At 37.7% G+C, this 18986-nt stretch overlaps 1 protein-coding gene across 2 annotated transcripts; it reads right to left on the bottom strand.

Moving 5' to 3' along the window:
- Positions 1-2665: 2665 nt before the first annotated feature.
- Positions 2666-17532, bottom strand: LOC134823569 (calmodulin-beta-like). 2 transcript variants are annotated; one of them, XM_063835097.1, is made up of 4 exons: positions 12217-12274; positions 11868-12021; positions 3658-3771; positions 2666-2957 (listed from the first exon to the last, which is right to left on the bottom strand). In XM_063835097.1, the coding sequence occupies exons 1-4, from the start codon at positions 12258-12260 to the stop codon at positions 2775-2777; spliced, it is 495 nt and encodes a 164-aa protein (XP_063691167.1). In that variant the 5' UTR covers positions 12261-12274; the 3' UTR covers positions 2666-2774. The 2 variants fall into 2 exon arrangements, with proteins under 2 accessions (XP_063691167.1, XP_063691166.1); XM_063835096.1 differs by lacking the exons at positions 11868-12021; positions 12217-12274 and adding exons at positions 16748-16950; positions 17484-17532 and having other exon boundaries at positions 2667-2957.
- Between the last annotated feature and the right edge of the window lie 1454 nt (positions 17533-18986).

Below are 18986 nucleotides of genomic sequence, written 5' to 3'. Positions count from 1 at the left end.
GAAAGTGATTGAGTGAGCAAAGGTTTTGTATACCTTACTCGGGATTATTATAACCGGGATAAAGTGGTGGGTTTTGGAAGATTCCGCCATATTTTTCCCGGTCAAAAATTTTACCAGTCATAAAAAAACCCGCCGACTCAGATTATGGGGTTCCAAGGGGGTGGTGATCATCATATTTTACCTGAAGTCTCATATGTGCTAGAGAAGACTTTTGAAGCAGTGGATGGAGGGCTGTAACTTTATTGGCGGTTGCTACCATAATTTCGTTATAAAAATCACAATTTGGTTATAGAAATCAGATTTCAGGGTGGACCGTGATTCTCACTTTTCTTGCCCATGAAGTGAGTAAACTGTGCCACTATTTCATGGTCCACGGTGGATTGATTACTGGAGCCCATTGCATATCCAAAACCCCGCATTCTCGCATTCTAAGAATGTAGGAAATTTTTAAAAGTAGGAAATTTTTGACAAAAAGTAGGAAATTCGAGAGCCAACTCTGAGAATTTTCAATAATATTTCAGTAGGAATTTAAGTGAAAGAGCAGACTAAAAGTTGCTGGACTGTTATTTAAATGTCCTCAGTCAGGGATCCACTGATCCAGTCTATCAAATTTCGTTTCACAGACCAAAGTTTGTTGCATAAGCATTCTTTGTTGCGTTTCCTATCTTATTTAAATAGTAAATACTAATAGTCATTATTATATTTTTGGAAAATTTAAATTCCTTGTTTCTTGAATATTTGGTCTCATACTTGCTTCCTTCTCCAAATTCCCTTAACCCTGTATTAGTTTATAGCTTGAAAGCAGAAAGTGATGGTAGTAGATGAGAAAACATTTTTGCCAAAATTATAAACTCTTGATACTTCATGCTGTCTCCTATTTCGTGCTTTAGTTAAGCCAAGTGTTTAGGGATTCTAGAATCCAGACAATTTTATATCCCAATAAAAATTGAAATCAAAAAATAGTATGCTAAAATCGTTCTCCATTGTCAGATTCGTTCCAGGAGGCCAAATCTAGTTTAAATTTCCAAAAGTTTCGGGGGCTTCGCCCCCAAAAGTAACCTAGGATTATCTATTAAAAAGCATTCCGGGCCCTAAAAAAGTAAAATTGAGAATCTGGAATCCGCCATGAAAAATCTTTGAACCGCGCGAATACAAAGACTTTTTATGCGAGCGAAGCGAGTGGGCCACAGAAAACGAAAAAATTGAGAATGTAGGAAATTAAAAATTTTTTGGATATGGGTACTGGAGCAGTTGAAGATGCAAAGCCAAGACGTTCCCCAATAGTATTGGAGCTTAATTTCCTGCCCACCGCTTGGTATTGGCAATACCAAGCGGTGGGCAGGAAATTAAGCTCCGGCTGACCTTCAGAGCAGTAGCCCCATTAGCGGACAAAATGAAAGTCTTGTTAAGACAACAATACAACTTCGAATTTGACGGTCAGCAGCAGGGGGATATCAATAATGATAATGGAGGGGACATTAGCGATACTGAGAATGAGAATACGCTTTAATGAAGATTTGACTTATTATTGCTATAGATTTATTTTCCTTCAAATACTAGACGTGTCTTTTTTTCTATTTATGAGTAATATCAGTAACTGTAAATTGAAATAACTTCTTTAACAAGTAACAAAAACAGAAATTTCGGTTGAAAATTTGTTGACCTCTGAAAAAAAACTTGAAAGGTCGGCCACCGGTAAATACATGACCGGGATAATTTGGCGGGTTTTGGGAAATTCCGCCATATTTTTCCCGGTTATTAATTTTCCCAGTCATAAATTAACCCGCTATAATATTCCCGAGTAAGGTAACTATGAACTACTCTTAGTTCGACTATACTTGATTATCTTAGTCTTTTCCCTTTGTTCATCCTGCTCTTAGTAAACTAAATAACTAACTTTTGCTGCACGTGTGTTGCTATTAGTATTAGATTTAGCTATTCAATTTACCTGAAAACCGTAAGAACTTAGCCCATAGCTATAGTTGGGTTACTAGCCTTTACCTACAACTCCCTGATCCGATTTATTAGCTTAGACCGTTTGAACCTAGCCTCTAAAATATTTGATAATTATTCGTCAAAGCCTCTGGTTATCAATTAGAGTTGCACAACAAATAATATAGCTCATTGCGTAAAACGGTTAATTTATGCTTTGCCAATGTCAGGTTCCAATAATTTCACATAATCCTAGTATAGTTTACAACGATATATTCATTCCTTCATTATCATGCATTTATCATTCTCAAGAAAACAATTTGAATACGACGGTATATCTATAGGGGAAGGGGGCGCCAACAGGGGGCGCTTTTTCAGCGGGGGGGGGGGGGGGGGCGCCAACAGGCAACGTTACGCCACTGGGTACGACGGTATAACTATAGGGGAGGGGGAGCCAACAGGGGTCGCTTTTTCAGCGGGGGGGGGGGGCGCCGAAAACCACGTTATGCCACTGGGTACGTCATTAGGGGAGGGGGCTGACAGGGTGGGCGCTTTTTCAGCGGGGGGGGGGGCGCCGAAAACCACGTTATGCCACTGGGTACGTCATTAGGGGAGGGGGCTGACAGGGTGGGCGCTTTTTCAGCCGGGGGGGGGGGGGGGGGGGGGGGGGCGCCGAAAACCACGATATGCCACTGGGTATGACAGTAGGGGAGGGGCTGACAGGGTGGGCGCTTTTTCAGCGGGGGGGGGGGGGGGGGGGGGGCGCCAACAACAACGTTTCGCCACTGCGGTACGACGCTGTCTCACAAATTAAAAGTCTCAATACACGGCGTTAAACTCTCTCAATATTCCTTCAACACGGCTTTAAACTCTTCAAAAGTAGCCTTCTTCCTCTTAGGAGTTCCTGTAGCGTCTACTATCATCTGCTCTACCTCCTCTATAGTGATCTCGTCATCACCCAGCTTTCTGTACACATGTAGTAGATCTTCAACCCCTATCAGACCATCTCCGGACACATCGAAATCCTGGTGATAAGGAATAAAGATATCAGCACTGAGCAATGATATTTAACTGAGACAATGGCAGCTGTTAAGGTGCGGCCCGGGAAATAGGCGCAACCGTCGGTTATAATAACACAAGACTTGTACCGTGGTTGCTATGGAAACAGTTACTAACACAAATCTTGGTTACAAGGAGGAGGATGCGACAAAATAAGTATAACAAATTGAATTAAAGGTGTAAGTTTCGAGGATCCTGTGCTAACTAGTCGTATTTAATTAGGAATCATACTGGAGCCCATGACTTGTGTAATATACTGAATGTAGGATTCCCACCTACTGAACGTAGGATTCCCACCTACTGAATGTAGGATTCCCACCTACTGAATGTAGGATTCCCACCTAATGAACGTAGGATTCCCACCTACTGAATGCTTATTGCTTTCAAATAATTGACTGGTCATCTGGTGTTTGTATTGCTTACACTAGGTCACTTCTTCAGGCATTATGGGTCTTTCGGCGAATGTTTTAACTATCAAGTTATGTATATGCATATAAATATATATATAATTATATGTGCAATTAATTTGAACGTTTGTTCATTAAAAATATTGTTACGTTAGAAACCCAAAAATACCAACAACAAAAAAACCCAACTTTATCTGTAATTTCTATTTTGGGAAAGAGTTTTTTGGTGTTGGAAACCTCCCCAAACATTATTACTCACGTTGAAAGTGTCCTCTAGCAGCTCTCTGTCATCCTCCTCGTTACTCTCCATCAACCTCTCCATCATGGTTTTAAACTCATCCAAACTAATAGTACCGTCACCGTCCACATCTATCTGAAATATAAACATCCTTTAGTTTGTAGTACCGTCACCGTCCACATCTATCTAAAATATAAACATTATTTAGTTTGTAGTACCGTCACCGTCCACATCTATCTGAAATATAAACATCCTTTAGTTTGTAGTACCGTCACCGTCCACATCTATCTGAAATATAAACATCCTTTAGTTTGTAGTACCATCACCGTCCACATCTATCTGAAATATAAACATCCTTTAGTTTGTAAGTTTGTAGTACCGTCACCGTCCACATCTATCTGAAATATAAACATCCTTTAGTTTGTAGTACCGTCACCGTCCACATCTATCTGAAATATAAACATTCTTTAGTTTTTAGTACCGTCACCGTCCACATCTATCTGAAATATAAACATTGTTTAGTTTGGAGTCTTACGTTAATTATCTGAAACATAAACATCCTTTAGTTATCTGTGATTTATATCTAGAGTTAAAAACTGAAGTTGAACACTTTTTTTACTTTAAAAAACTATACAACCTTCCAAAACCAATGGTGCCCCTCGGAACTCGCAATACGAAACTCCTCCTATGGTGTGAAAGGAGGATTTGAGCACACTAAACTGTGTAATTAATGAAGAAAGCTATACAATAATTCTAGTTTAACACTTGTTATCAAATTTTATAATTTCAAGTGCCTCTGATCCCTCTCTTAACTTTTTAAACAACGGGCGGGACTGCAGAGTCGAGTTCTTGACGAACCTATCTCCTTATATGGGCATAACGTGGTCCCCAACAGATCAGCACGTGCACCTCATTTCCCCAACAGATCAGCACGTGCACCTCATTTCCCCAACAGATCAGCACGTGCACCTCATTTTCCCACTCACCTCCCCAACAAGCAGGTCTATCTCCTCTATCGTAGCCTGCTGTCCCAGGGACTCCAGTAACCCCTCTATTTCCTCTCTGGATATGGTCCCGTCCTCGTCCCGGTCCAGCACCCTGAACGCTACCTGGAAATCCTCGTCAGTCCACTTTGTGACGGAGCTGCTTTTCCTTTCCGGACTGAATACCCTACTGAAGGATCAGTATATTACCGTATAATGACTATGAGTATGATATGACCGACTACCTGCAAGTGCCTACTGCTACCAGTCGTGAAACTCAGTTCCATGTGAGGTACCGCACTCTTTTGAGATTAAGCTTGAGTTTAGAACATGTTTTTTATTACAAAGAAGTTGGGCTTCAAGGATCCACACAATATGGCACTGGCACAATACTCTAAAGCTCTAATACTAACAAACATACACATTTACCGCTCTCCTCCTGCTTTAACTGCAAACCCCCTAGTCAGTTTGCTCCACATTTTCACTTTTCCCTGATCATCATGCCCACCCAGCTGGATGTAGCTTGCTCTCGACTCTTCTCGTTTCAACATCTTAACTTAGCTGATATTTGTGCTAAACATCAGAGTTTAAAAAAGCCTTGAAATCGAATGGTCAAAGGAACTTGGTAGAGACAATAGGAGTATAGGGGGGGGGGGGGTTCACCCTGATTTTTTTGTGAAACTTGGTTTCGAGATAGCAGTTGACCAACAAACTAGGACCAGTGACCAAACTTTTGAGGGGGTCCCGGACCCCAACCGCGAAACGGTGCCCGCGGGGCAGCCACGCCCATATTTGGTCCATATCAGGCCCAATTTAGCCAAATACCCTGAACATGCCCAAAACCCAGATTTTAGGTGCTTTACTTGTAGCTAGTGGTCCCCTGAACTCGTATATGAAGTTTCATCAAGATTGGACAAAAAATGACTGAGTTATGAGCTAAAAACTATATGCCCATATTTGGGCATACACACTAAATTTGATCGATTTTGGCCCATTAATTAGTCAAATATCAATTTTTTTGAATGAAACTAATTTTATATGAAAGGTAAGCCTAAACTACACATTCTCTATGATTATCAGCTCAATATCTACCTAACTGTGGCTTCTGTGTTCAAATAATCGCAAAAAATGAACAAAATCGCCCATATCTCAGTTCGCGATATTTGCAAAACTGACTTCGCTCAAAACAATAGAACTCAATAGGGTTTCAATATTTTTTCAAGAAATTTTCAGTATCAACGTAGAATTGTCTCATGACCTTCAGTTTTGGGACAGAATTTTGAGTTAGGCCTTTAAAAAAATTTGGCGGCCAAATTCTAAAATTTGCCGGGCATTTTTCAGAATTTGGCCGCCAAATTTTTTTAAAGGCCTAACTCAAAATTCTGTCCCAAAACTTAAGGGGGCATACACCAAAACAGTGGTTTGTGCCGTCCAGACCAAATGACCTCATAGGCAGTTCAGTGACCTTCTAGCGCACCGTTTCCACACCAAAAAAAATCATTTTGAGAATACCCATTTTTGTAATCGACCATTTCCTGGTTAAGAGTGCAATTTTTGGAAAAAATAATTTTTTGGTTGAGACGCTATAATTTAGCTAATTATTGAGATAGCGAGCTAAAATTTTTCAAAAAACATGTTTTTGTACTGTTCTACATGGGTGTAAAATTTCATTACCGTATCTCAAAAGGCTGATGTGTTATAACCATTTAAAGTCAAAAAAGCTGAAATTGTCCTTTCAGGCTCATTTTGATCATAAGTCAGTCAGGGAACAAGGTCGTTTTTTATGCTTGACATGAAATTGTTCTCTGAACTCTGGCGCAGTTTTTGATGACTTCAAAAATGTGTTTACTCATTTGTAGTCAGATCTATTGGACCTCAAAGTTACAAGAAACAAGTTATGATATTTTTATTTTTGTCAAAAAAATGATTCTGAAACCACAGAAACGAAGCTTGGACTCCAATTTTAGGTGAAAATGGTCCGCTTCAATGTGCTCTAAGACCCTGTATTGGTTAGGAAATCATTCTGGCGAACAAAAATCGTGCATTTTTTCCCCTGGGTGATTGTAAGATATTTGGTGTGTTTGCCTCAAACGTCCAAAGTTATTCGATTTGGGGCTAATATATTATGCTGGAGTTGGTAACAGTAAACAGAAGGCTTTGAAACATGATTTGGCAACAAATACTTGTTGAAAAGAGATGTTATTTAACTTAAAGTACAGGGTGGGCCAAAAGTCAGTGTGCAAACGTTGGGTCTTATACCTCCGCCGTGTTTTATATTTGAGAGCTGTTGCTTTTCAGATGGCATACTGTACTTACTGGTTCGAGGATTCCGTCGCCAAAATTTGAAAATTCGAATATTTTAGACCACGCCCATTCAATATTAAAACACCTATATTGTTTTCTCTGAACATGCTGAACGCCTAATTTTTTCAGAGACGGTAGATTATCAAATGTTGCATATGATCTGAAAACATGAGGCAAAACGGATTAGAAATGACGAAGTTATCAAGCATTTTGTGTATCTCGTTAACAAAATTGACTGGGTGATTATGTGACACCGTGACACGACACCTTAATTGGGCACCCTTAACAATTCCTATAATGTTTAACGGGGTAGTTAACGGGGTCACCTTATCACGTGATTAGGTAAAGTGTAAACCAATCACCTGATCACACGTAATGAATAAACTCGTTATGCTTCATATCTCGGTCATCTGAGAAGCTACAGTTCTAATTCTTTGAGGACAAACGTAATTCGAATGGCCAAACACAATTCAATAACATTTAGCTTGATCCGACTATCCAAACTATCAAATAAATGTGAAAATGAACCTCCATTTGAAAAAAATGAACGCGAATATTTTTCGAGTTGACAAATTCCTCGAACCAGTGGTGGTACTAAGTCATACCAGAAGGAAGTATTTCAATTGGGCACTCAGTGACTGAGCTATTAAGGCCAACGTTTGCACACTGACTTTTGGCCCACCCTGTATAAAAACCAATGTTAAATTGTTTTACAAACAATAATAGTTAAACATGATACGATCACTTCTACATATTTACAACCCAAGCATAGCGTTCAACAGTTTTGTTTGTTTTGTTTGGACATATTTATAGATACATGAACATATTAACTAAAAATTACATAAGTTAACTCATTAACGTGTAATTGAAGTGTACGTACCTCCACACTTTCAATTCTAGTATTAGCAAGGCTGGTAGTGTAACTGAGTAAACAAACAGTTTCCGGTATAGATAGAGGGTTCAGGAATGCGTGAGTTTATACCGTTATTTCCATCCAGACCTCAACCAAGACATGGTGGTTTTTGCATGTCTAGGTCATAAAAAGGATGACCCGTAAACTGGACTGGGGACCCAGCATGGAAGTAGGGGGTGATCTCCCCCTGCGGGAGCGCTGCCCAAATTATCAATTTGTGCAGTCTAGTAGGAATTTTGCCTATATAAAGAAATTTGAAGAAAAATGTAACAAAACTGATACTGGAATAATAATGGAAACCTATTAGTTTTAGTAATACATCTGTGGTAGATGTACCTTGTAGAATTAAAATTAAAAACCATACATTTCATTATTGAAATATATTATATCTTTACTACATCAGGAATCTAATGTGAAAATAGCACCGACATTGTCATGAAGGAAATCAGAGCCCTATTGAGCGATCTAGAAGCGCAATTTACGTTCAAAGAGAAGCATCGTCTGAGGCCAAGGGCATGCACAAAATGTGACACAATCCGTAATTTTGCACATCTGGTTAAATTTACGATTGACAATTTCTCGGAACTGTTCAGTAAGTTAGAAATCTCTCTCCCGTTGTCAGTCCTGGAGGGTCTCTCATTGGAATATGACTTATGGTGTTGCAAATTAGACGGCACAAAAATGAGCAAACAGTGCACATTAAACTCATTTTCCAGCGACTTCTATTCAGACATTAGCTTCAAATACGGGCATCTCCGAACGCCCTGTAAAACACGTCAACAACAACCTGGCATAGAGCCTGCTGTTGAAGTTGCTGCAAGTGAATTTAATAATGAAGCAGAAACTATGACTTTGGAGAATAACACATGTTTCCTAGATAAAAGCTTTTTTGACAGTTTCAAATGCCACAAGTGTGGAGAAACGTTCCTCTGCGATCCGGAAAAACCAGAACGTCCGGCGCTTGAAAAACAAACAGAAACAGGCCGTCCGGACAGCTCGTTACAAAATGAGCGAGTATGACAGAGGAGCAGAGCTCTGTCCTGTCAGCCAGGTTACTCTCCAGAAAGACAACTTGGCTAAGAGTGTGGTTGTTTACGATTTAGAGACAGCCGGGTTACGTAGAGAGAATGACATACTTCAGGTGAGAATTGTAGCAATATCATACTGAACAGTAAACACTATAGTATGTCTTCTTGACAAATTACACAATAACTTAAACTAAAATCTGCATACACATTGATTATATCTAAAGTATGTTAGTTTAGAATACATAGCACATTTTTACACATTGTTCAATAAACTCATTTTGATGGACAACATTTCTCAGATTGCTGCTGTACGCTTTGATCCCTCCACTGGCACGATCATGGAGCAGTTCTCAGAGTACATATTGCCTACTGGTCCGGTTTCGGCCGATGCTTCAAAAGTGAATGGACTTTTTGAGGTCGGGGGCAACCTCTGCAAGCAGTCTAACGGAGTGATGGAACAATTGTCAGCCTCACCAGCACGTCTTGTCTTTGACAAATTTGCAAGATGGGTATTGAACCTCCAGGGTGGGGAGGAGCTGGAGCCAGCACAAGTCATTTGTGTTGGTTACAACAACTCGAGCTTTGATGACCATTGTCTCCTAAGTCATTGGAGAAACAAACTCGACCCAGAACTTTTCATCATAGTGCGGCGGAAGTTGTTCACAGTTGACATACTAAGAATGCTAAAACTGAACGGTACCTTGGAGAAAAACTTTGTGGCCTGTGGGGGTTCGGTAGAAGAAACCAGCCAGCTCCATGATGCTCTTCATGATTGCAAGGCTTTGGCAAAGATAATGAGCACTTTGAAAGTGACTTTAGAAATTATGAGCTCTAGCTGCCGCTCTTTAGAGAGCGTTATTCAGCGTTGTACAAATCCCATGCTAAAAGCGGGTCTCATTACTGATACTGTCGCATTAAAAATGACAGAACAATTGTCATGTGAAAAGTATCTCAGTATGACTGACGAGGAAGTGACCAAAATGTTTTTAGCTCTGGGGGTTCGTCAAGCGTCCATAAAAATTTGCTTAAATAAACGTAGCCATTATATGACTTCAAGCAATTAGCTGTAATTGTAAAATGATGTACAGTTTTAATTTCAATTATAGTTCTGATATTTTTAATAATTTATAATCAAAGCACAAAGCTTAGTTTCTCTCTCGATGTCGACTACAAATTGATGTCCACAAATTTAAAAGCATGTCTTATCTGTTAACAACTCCAGCATAATATATTAGCCCCAAATCGAGTAACTTTGGACGTTTGAGGCAAACACACCAAATATCTTACAATCACCCAGGGGAAAAAATGCACGATTTTTGTTCGCCAGAATGATTTCCTAACCAATACAGGGTCTTAGAGCACATTGAAGCGGACCATTTTCACCTAAAATTGGAGTCCAAGCTTCGTTTCTGTGGTTTCAGAATCATTTTTTTGACAAAAATAAAAATATCATAACTTTTTTCTTGTAACTTTGAGGTCCAATAGATCTGACTACAAATGAGTAAACACATTTTTGAGGTCATCAAAAACTGCGCCAGAGTTCAGAGAACAATTTCATGTCAAGCATAAAAAACGACCTTGTTCCCTGACTGACTTATGATCAAAATGAGCCTGAAAGGACGATTTCAGCTTTTTTGACTTTAAATGGTTATAACACATCAGCCTTTTGAGATACGGTAATGAAATTTTACACCCATGTAGAACAGTACAAAAACATGTTTTTTGAAAAGTTTTAGCTCGCTATCTCAATAATTAGCTAAATTATAGCGTCTCAACCAAAAAAATTATTTTTTCCGAAAATTGCACTCTTAACCAGGAAATTGTCGATTACAAAAATGGGTATTCTCAAAATGATTTTTTTTGGTGTGGAAACGGTGCGCTAGAAAGTCACTGAACTGCCTATGAGGTCATTTGGTCTGGACAGATTTGGTGTTTGCCCCCTTAAGGTCATGAGACAATTCTACGTTGATTCTGAAAATTTCATGAAGAAATATTGAAACCCTATTGAGTTCTATTGTTTTGAGCAAAGTCAGTTTTGCAAATATCGCGAACTGAGATATGGGCGATTTTGTTCATTTTTTGTGATTATTTGAACACAGAATCCACAGTTAGGTAGATATTGAGCTGATAATCATAAAAATATTGATATTTGACCAATTTATGGGCCAAAATCGATCAAATTTAGTGCGTATGCCCAAATATGGGCATATAGTTTTTAGCTCATTACTCAGTCATTTTTTGTCCAATCTTGATGAAACTTCATATACGAGTTCAAGGGACCACTAGCTACTAGTAAAGCACCTAAAATCTGGGTTTTGGGCATGTTCAGGGTATTTGGCTAAATTGGGCCTGTTATGGACCAAATATGGGCGTGGCTGCCCCGCGGGCACCGTTTGGCGGTTGGGGTCCGGGACCCCCTCAAAAGTTTGGTCACTGGTCCTAGTTTGTTGGTCAACTGCTATCTCGAAACCAAGTTTTACAAAAAAATCAGGGTGAACCCCCCCCCCCCCTTAATTTAGCGTCATGTAGCGTCATCTAGCGTGAAATGACGCCTGATGACGCTAGATGACACTTGATGACACTAGATGACACTAGATGACACTAGATGACACTAGATTTCGAATTTCAACTATCTTTAAAGGTCCGTTAACTGAAGTTCCGTTTAATTGCTGAGTATAACTATAAGCAGCATGAAGGATAATAATTGTAGTTTTAAATAATCATACAACCGCAAACAAACAGAGAAACTTTTAGCAGTGTTAGGAAGTAGAATACCACTGATTTACTGTCTGCAGGATATTCTAGAACACATGGTAAGTGGTAACTGCTTAAACACGAGTAAGTGGTAACTGCTTGAACACAAGGTAAGTGGTAACTGCAAAATGCCATGGAGCTCGCTTTCGATTTTTCTACAGAGCGTCCACTTTGAATTATACTAATACATTTATAAGCAATAAAAGATCCCCTATGAATAAGTACGTTCGCCTCGATATATCCTCTCACCTCTTCCATCAGCACATCCATTTCCTGCAGCCCTGGTTCCTGACCCAGCACCACCAGCACCTTCCTAATATCACCTCGCGTTATTACTCCCTTCTTGCTCTTGTCAAAGATGCGAAATGCTGCTTTCACTTGCCCATCAGTCAGTCCGGTTGGGCTGTTTCCGGTTGGGATGTGGTGATTAGCAGGTTCGTGAATTCAGGAAAGATAAGAGATGTCTAACGTTCTAAAATGGCAAGCGAATGTCTTAATATATGTATAATATGGATATTGTTAATTATTTTAACATTTTTGAACATCATGATGATATTAATTATTTATGATTAAATCTATTGCTAGTCTGCATGGATACCTGGAAAGTTTGTTCAGTACCCCCTTCCTCGAACTGACAGACATATTTCTCCACGAAGAGTCCTTTTTTATTTGAAAATTCAATTAATTATTATTACATATATATAAATTATTAATATATATAAATCAAGCGTTACATTTCAGCCATGCAAAATTACAATGACATGTTTTGATTTACTAATTGATAAATGGTACTGCAATATAAGTTGCTTAATGTGTGGCCGAATGACAACTAACTAAACAAGAAAAATAAACTTGATTATTATATAATAATTAATTCGGCTGAACCAACACTTAGCAAGAGCCACATTAACGTTGAGGCCGTCTACCAAATTTGCATGACAAACAATAACAAGACATCAAACATGAATCATATCATAAATTATTATAAGTATTCTGCTCATTACAAATACAATTCTATCACAACTGAGAACAAAAAAAAATAGGGGAGACAAGCGGACAGGAAATCGGACGGACAGAATTATAACCAACAAAAAAAACATTTCTTGGAATCATATGAGAAGACTGATGAGCTAATCTGGCCAGACTATATCGGCAGCCCAGAGGTACTTGATCAGTTTGGTCTTAAAAGTAGAAATCCGCTCTGACTACCGGATACATATACTGGTAGACTATTCCATTTCAGCATAGATCTTCATCTATGAAAGAAGCTATTTCGGAAGGCATCCGAGCAGGGCACAGCTGTAGTACTCATGTAAGTTGAAGTATCCGACCTTTCAATTATTTGACTTTGAGCATTGTGCCTAGTGTATCGGGTGCCCTCTGGACGGCATAGGACTATATAAGTAGGGAGCGATACTGGAATTATGCTATTCACTCTTTTTTAGAAGGTCATAAGTCCAGTCAACATTGAGTTTTAAAACAACCGCCTTATACAGGTTATAGAACTTAAGTAAGAACTTTACTAATTTGAGCTATAGAGTAATTAATTTATAAAAATGTCCTATTTTAAAAATCGTTTCTTCCAAAGAAATGGTGAATGGCAAAAAACAAAACCTGCCGTACTTATAGTTACAAGAATTTCAGTCTCAGAATGAACTTTAAAGCGCCCAGCAGTCTAAATTAATAAATATTATCAGTATAACTTTATAACTTTCCCGGACCCGCTTTCGAGAAAACAAATTGGAAAAGTATAACTCGGATATTTCAAAAATCTTTTTTGATCTCATAAAAATTCTAGCACAATAAGGTTGTATTTACAAAAAAATAATGTGTTATTCGATTACCTACGACAAAGAAAATGATAAATGACAAATAAGTATTATTATGTTTTGCTTTCTGTCTCAGACATGATGTCATTTATTCAATGCAATGTGTTATTCAATTACCTATGACAAAGAAAATTCTTTCTGCGAGAAAATTTCCGTTGTCATTAAGGTATAAATCCCACTTATATACTCAAACGTTTTACCATAGTTCCTGAAGTTACAACAGCAAACAAAGCTACAATAACTGCAGTCTGATAATGAACTTTAAAGCGCCCACCAGCAAACAAAGCTACAATAACTGCAGTATGAGAATGAACTTTAAAGCGCCCAACCAGTGGCGTAACGTTGCCAACAGGGGGGCCGAAAATGCGCCCCCCTGTTGGCGCCTCCTCCCGTTTTGGCGCCTATCCCTAAAATTGAACAAATTAGGTGATCTTAGAGGATACGCCGGTAAAATATCTAAAAAAGTGTGTTTCTAGAGCAAAACGTGCAGTTTTGTTAGTACCTCAGTTACGTTTTTCAAAATTGTCCCACATTCAAACGACGATTTTGCGCCCCCCTAAGATGGCACCCGGACAGCGGGGTCAGCGGGGCCCCAACAACAAACTGAATAAACTCCTACAGGAAAGACAAAGGTTCTAGACACGTTAGTGTTATACTAGGTATGTGATGGTATGTTAACAAGACACTATATCAGCTACACTGAGGACTGAGGAGCTTTTAATACAATCACGGTAATCAAGTTTCATAACACTATCACTACAATGTCATTACATTGATATTTCATTTATTGAATCATTAAGTTATGTTATAGCAATACGAATACTATAATACTTAATAGTGCACTTATGGAGAATTGGCGGTTTTAGCAATTCTCTTTGCAGTAAAATGGCAGCCAATCAAAATACATATAAAAATCATTATCAGACTAATTCTAATCGATGCAAAGTATTTTCAGAGTTCCTATATAGAATAGAAACACATCTATTATTACTATCTCAACCACCAATTCTGAATCATTGCACTGTAACTTCTCGACCATCTCATATTACAACAAATATTTTCTAGTCTTATTGTTTACCCATGATCTTTAAAAGATTTTCAAAAGATGTTTAAAACACGATGTTTAAACTCAAGATCAACAGGATCGCCCAAAGTCTGAATGAACCTAAAATAGCTTGATATCCTTCATTGGTATTTAGTAGATTAGTGAGTAAGATGAAATGTATAATATTGTATAGTGTATAATAAAATGTAAAATATCTGAGCAAGTCTAACTATAAAGCTGACTAAGAAACACAGATAGACCAGGTGTAAGAGCTGGTGGTGGTATTAAATTACTGTTTTGTGCGTCATATTGGGTCTGACTCTGGTAAAACAGTGAGAATCTCACTCCCTCTTCATCCTTGGCTCTATATATTATAGAATTATAGAATTGTAGAGGTGTTGATAAGATACAATTTTCGATTTCGTCTGCAATTCCACAGTTCGATAAAAAGACAGTATGTAAATATTTCAGAGTTTTGCAGTTGTTATATAGTTATATTACTGCTTTGTGCACTGGGGTTAAGTGATAATATCTCTCACTACCCATCTCTATATCATGTATATAGTGTATATATAGACTATATATATAGAGTATATATACTCTATATATAGACATTATAGAGGTATTGATAAGATTAGATTTTCGAGTTCATCTGATTCTTTTCAACGTTGTGAATTTATTTGATTCCACGCCATAGTTCAATGACAGTATATTTTGGATCTGATTGAGTCAATAACTTATTCTTTGAAGCTGTTCAGTAAGAAAAGGCGACTGTATTACAATTAAACAACTCTTTAAAAGTTAACAAGAATTGCGCCGCGGTTAGCGGACGCTAGATTTCCATCGACCGTTATAATGTTAATAATAACAAAATCTACCGTCCATTCCGTATAATAAATCAATTTCTCGATCAGTATCATGTCCAACGGCAACATAAAATCAACATCATGGTTTATATAACAATATAATAACGGATTACTAATTTCGTATAATAAATCAATCACTCGTATAATAAATCAATCACTCGAAAATCACGTTTAAAATAATATCGAGCATCATAATTTGTTCAACAAAGGATGATCATGATGATTAGTCACTTTGCACTCGACTATCACGTAATTTAACTTTTGCAACCCGTTCTCTAGCTGGCCCTGAACGACTATTCGAAACCTTAACCCTATTATTTGATATATTAATTCCAATTTTAGAACAATCTCGAAGATCGACTGTAAAGTGATTTAGCACGCTCGTTCAACAATATAACGGATTATTAATAATAGAAACAAATTATTGTGATTGTAAATAAAAGATTTAGTTTAAGTAATTTCAACGATTTAGTGTACAAAGCTCATGATAGACGTTTTTGGAGAAGTTATGGGTGAGTCGAGACTACTCGGCCACTCGATTTTATGATTTAATTTCTATTATCTTGTGTTTGCTGTAAATAGTTGATTAATAATAATAATAATTAATAATCATCATTTAACTGATTGGGATCTGAGTTCTGACACATGTAATTTTGCAATGATCTTTCTAATTTCTAATTTCTAATTTCTAATAGCATTATCGGGAGCCAAGTCGGTTGTTGCACCAATTGCAATAACTCACAACAAAACGGAAATTAGTATGTTATACTTGTACTTGTACTTGTAGCGCATCAGTGATCAATATTATTTATATTAAAATCCATTTAAAACAACAGAATAAATTATTGTAATTACATACGTACGCTGACCCATTTAATGACCGTAACTGTTATAAAAACTTCAGTCAGCTTGGCGCCGCGCCGCGCATTTGATAGTGTAATACAATCTTCGAATCGTGCAAACGTGTGCGGAGGGTAACCGTGACGACTACACCTTTACTGCTCCGCGCGCAGAGAAGATACATTTAAATGGTTATGCGGAGGGTTATGCATGTTTTGCTTTGTGACACCGTACGAAAAACATTCCTACCCACTATACCCATCCTCAAATCCTACGACCTACCACTTCTAACCATCTAATGCCTTTTTAAGGCGATGGAAAAAATATTTTACCAGTAAATTACGTTCAACCTAAAAAACAGAATACTCACATCTCCCATCAGCTCATTCATCTCCTTCTTTATGAAGGAGCACATGTTTTCTTTTATCATTATGACACCTGACACAAAAAGCCTACCTCACTTCCTACATCACTTCCTACCTCACTTTCTACCTCACTTTCTACCACTTCTAACCATCTTGCAAAAAGGTGGATAGAAAAAATACTCACATCTCCCATGAGCTCATCCATTTCCTCCTCCGTAGTCTCCTGTCCCAGAGTTCCCAGGACCTTCTGAAGCTCGTACTTTGTGATCGTCCCGTCCCGGTCCCGATCAAACATCCGGAACGCAGCCTTGTACTCTGCATCAGTCCACTTCCGGGTTTCAGTGGGCTGGCAGTGAGAGGACGCGAACTTGCCGGACGCGGAACGGCCTGGGAGTGTATTATTGTGTTTCATATCTTATAATATAGCTATTAGACTAAGGGATTCAAAGCGCAATGATAGTACTCGAGCTTTTCATTAAAAATTAAAACATCTTCATATTTATTTAATTATGGATCCAGGGTGGAATGGTAAAAACGTTTCCATCTCATTACATAATACTAAATGAATGTAATAGATTTGTAGTGCTGTAATTACATTATTATGATTGCTATCTAACAACTCAGAATGTGTATCACGTGCATTCATAAAGATAAACATACCTTTTTGTGCAGTTATGATGGTCCGAATTATCAGCTTCTTTTGAGTTTTAAACTTATTAGTTACAATACTAAAAATCTATTACATTTATTAGCTATGTAAGTTATTGTAAAGTCCTGTCTATGACAAAGGCTTGTGCCGAAATGTCGGCAACTAATTGTTTTGAAACACTGAGTGGAGACTCTAACTTCGTCCCCAACTATCAAACTATATTACTTCAGAAGAGATTGCCATTAAAATAAGATTAAATTAGCTTCTTTACCTGTTCGTCTGGCAAACAGATTAAACATCTTGTTGGGTCCTTCGTTTCTAAACCTATTGAAGTTTATATTTAGAGATTTCCTGACTTCCCTTCTGTAATTTTGACACGTGGTGACCTGATCACGTGACCAAATTAGGGCATCACGTGACTATTTACAAATGCTGACGACGATTAACACATGTTTATTGAAAGCTTCTACAAGTTAAACCATCGTATCTCTTATATGTTTCTAACCCAACTCCATTCAGTATTTACAAATGTGTGTCTGTTTCCAACGTTGCAAGTTTATACTGAGAGATGATTCCTGACTTCTCTGACTTCCTTGACTGCGTGACTATTTCACATGAAACAGGATCGAAAACGAAACAAAGCTGCAAGCAAATGGCTTCCTAGAACTTTTAACAGTGTTTCAAGCTACACACTCCACTATAATTGATGGCTCATGATATTTACATTGTAATTTGTAGTGTTTAGTTATAGGGAGGATCATGATAATGTTATTCAATAATTCAAGTTTACAGAGGTGAAAGCAAAATATGATGCTGTTGTTCATAGTCTGATGAGATTATGGAGATAATTAATATAATAATTTAAATCATTTTACTACAGAATGCACAAAACAAATGAACAGCATGCAGCGATCAAATCACTAAAAATAAGCACAACAACAACATATATTACATGATTATGTATGCGAGAGTGTGCAAATTAAAGTCATAAATCTCCGCGAGGTAAATTGAGTTAGAGGCCTGGAAAAAGATATTGGATTTCAAACTCTAATGTCATTATTTCTTATACCTACATTATACTGTGTTTAATGGTGATGTACGATCACGGAACAAGATTGACACTTGGAAGCAATAACCAATATTTTTGTATACATTGGAGAAGAGTACAATATACATTATACAATTCATTTTTTATGGACAGCTGTGAAGAGTTGACTAAAGTCTCTACAGACCATATATACCTATACCTATATGGTCTGTAGAGAATGTATATATCGAAAAAAGATCATGTGTCTTTCCGCTAAAACCTCATGAGGAATTCATCACTCTCTAGTTTCAAATTTCATCGTAGTAGGTAATAAGGTTTAGCTAATTGAAATATTTTCTAAACTTTCATAGATTTTCTCATGCTTTTAAAATTAAATCGATTACGGTAAGCAACACCCCAAAAATAATTTGTAGATTTACCAGTGCAATATGTCAAAATGTAAGTATTTGTCGGTAATAATTTTAAACAAAGCGATTTCAACGGAATATGGTCAGGACAGGTCCAAGAAATCATCGCAGAGAATTCCCAAAATTTCTTGCGTCAGTTAAATCTAAAATGACCACATTTTGTACCACATTGACTACTTCAAGTTCATAGAGCAATCCTTGTTCGGACTTGATCAGAGAAAATGTAAGAAAAAGATTGTAATTTAATCACACAAGATACTCTAAGATGAGAAGTACGTACCGTACAACCACCTTAAAGTAAGACATTTTTCTGAAAAAA

The sequence above is a fragment of the Bolinopsis microptera genome, chromosome 11 (assembly GCF_026151205.1).
Source record: "Bolinopsis microptera isolate Bmic1 chromosome 11, MBARI_Bmic_1.0, whole genome shotgun sequence".
Taxonomy (NCBI): Eukaryota; Metazoa; Ctenophora; class Tentaculata; order Lobata; family Bolinopsidae; genus Bolinopsis; species Bolinopsis microptera.
The sequence above is the reverse complement of the archived record's forward strand: the minus strand, read 5'-3'. Positions and strand labels throughout refer to the sequence as shown.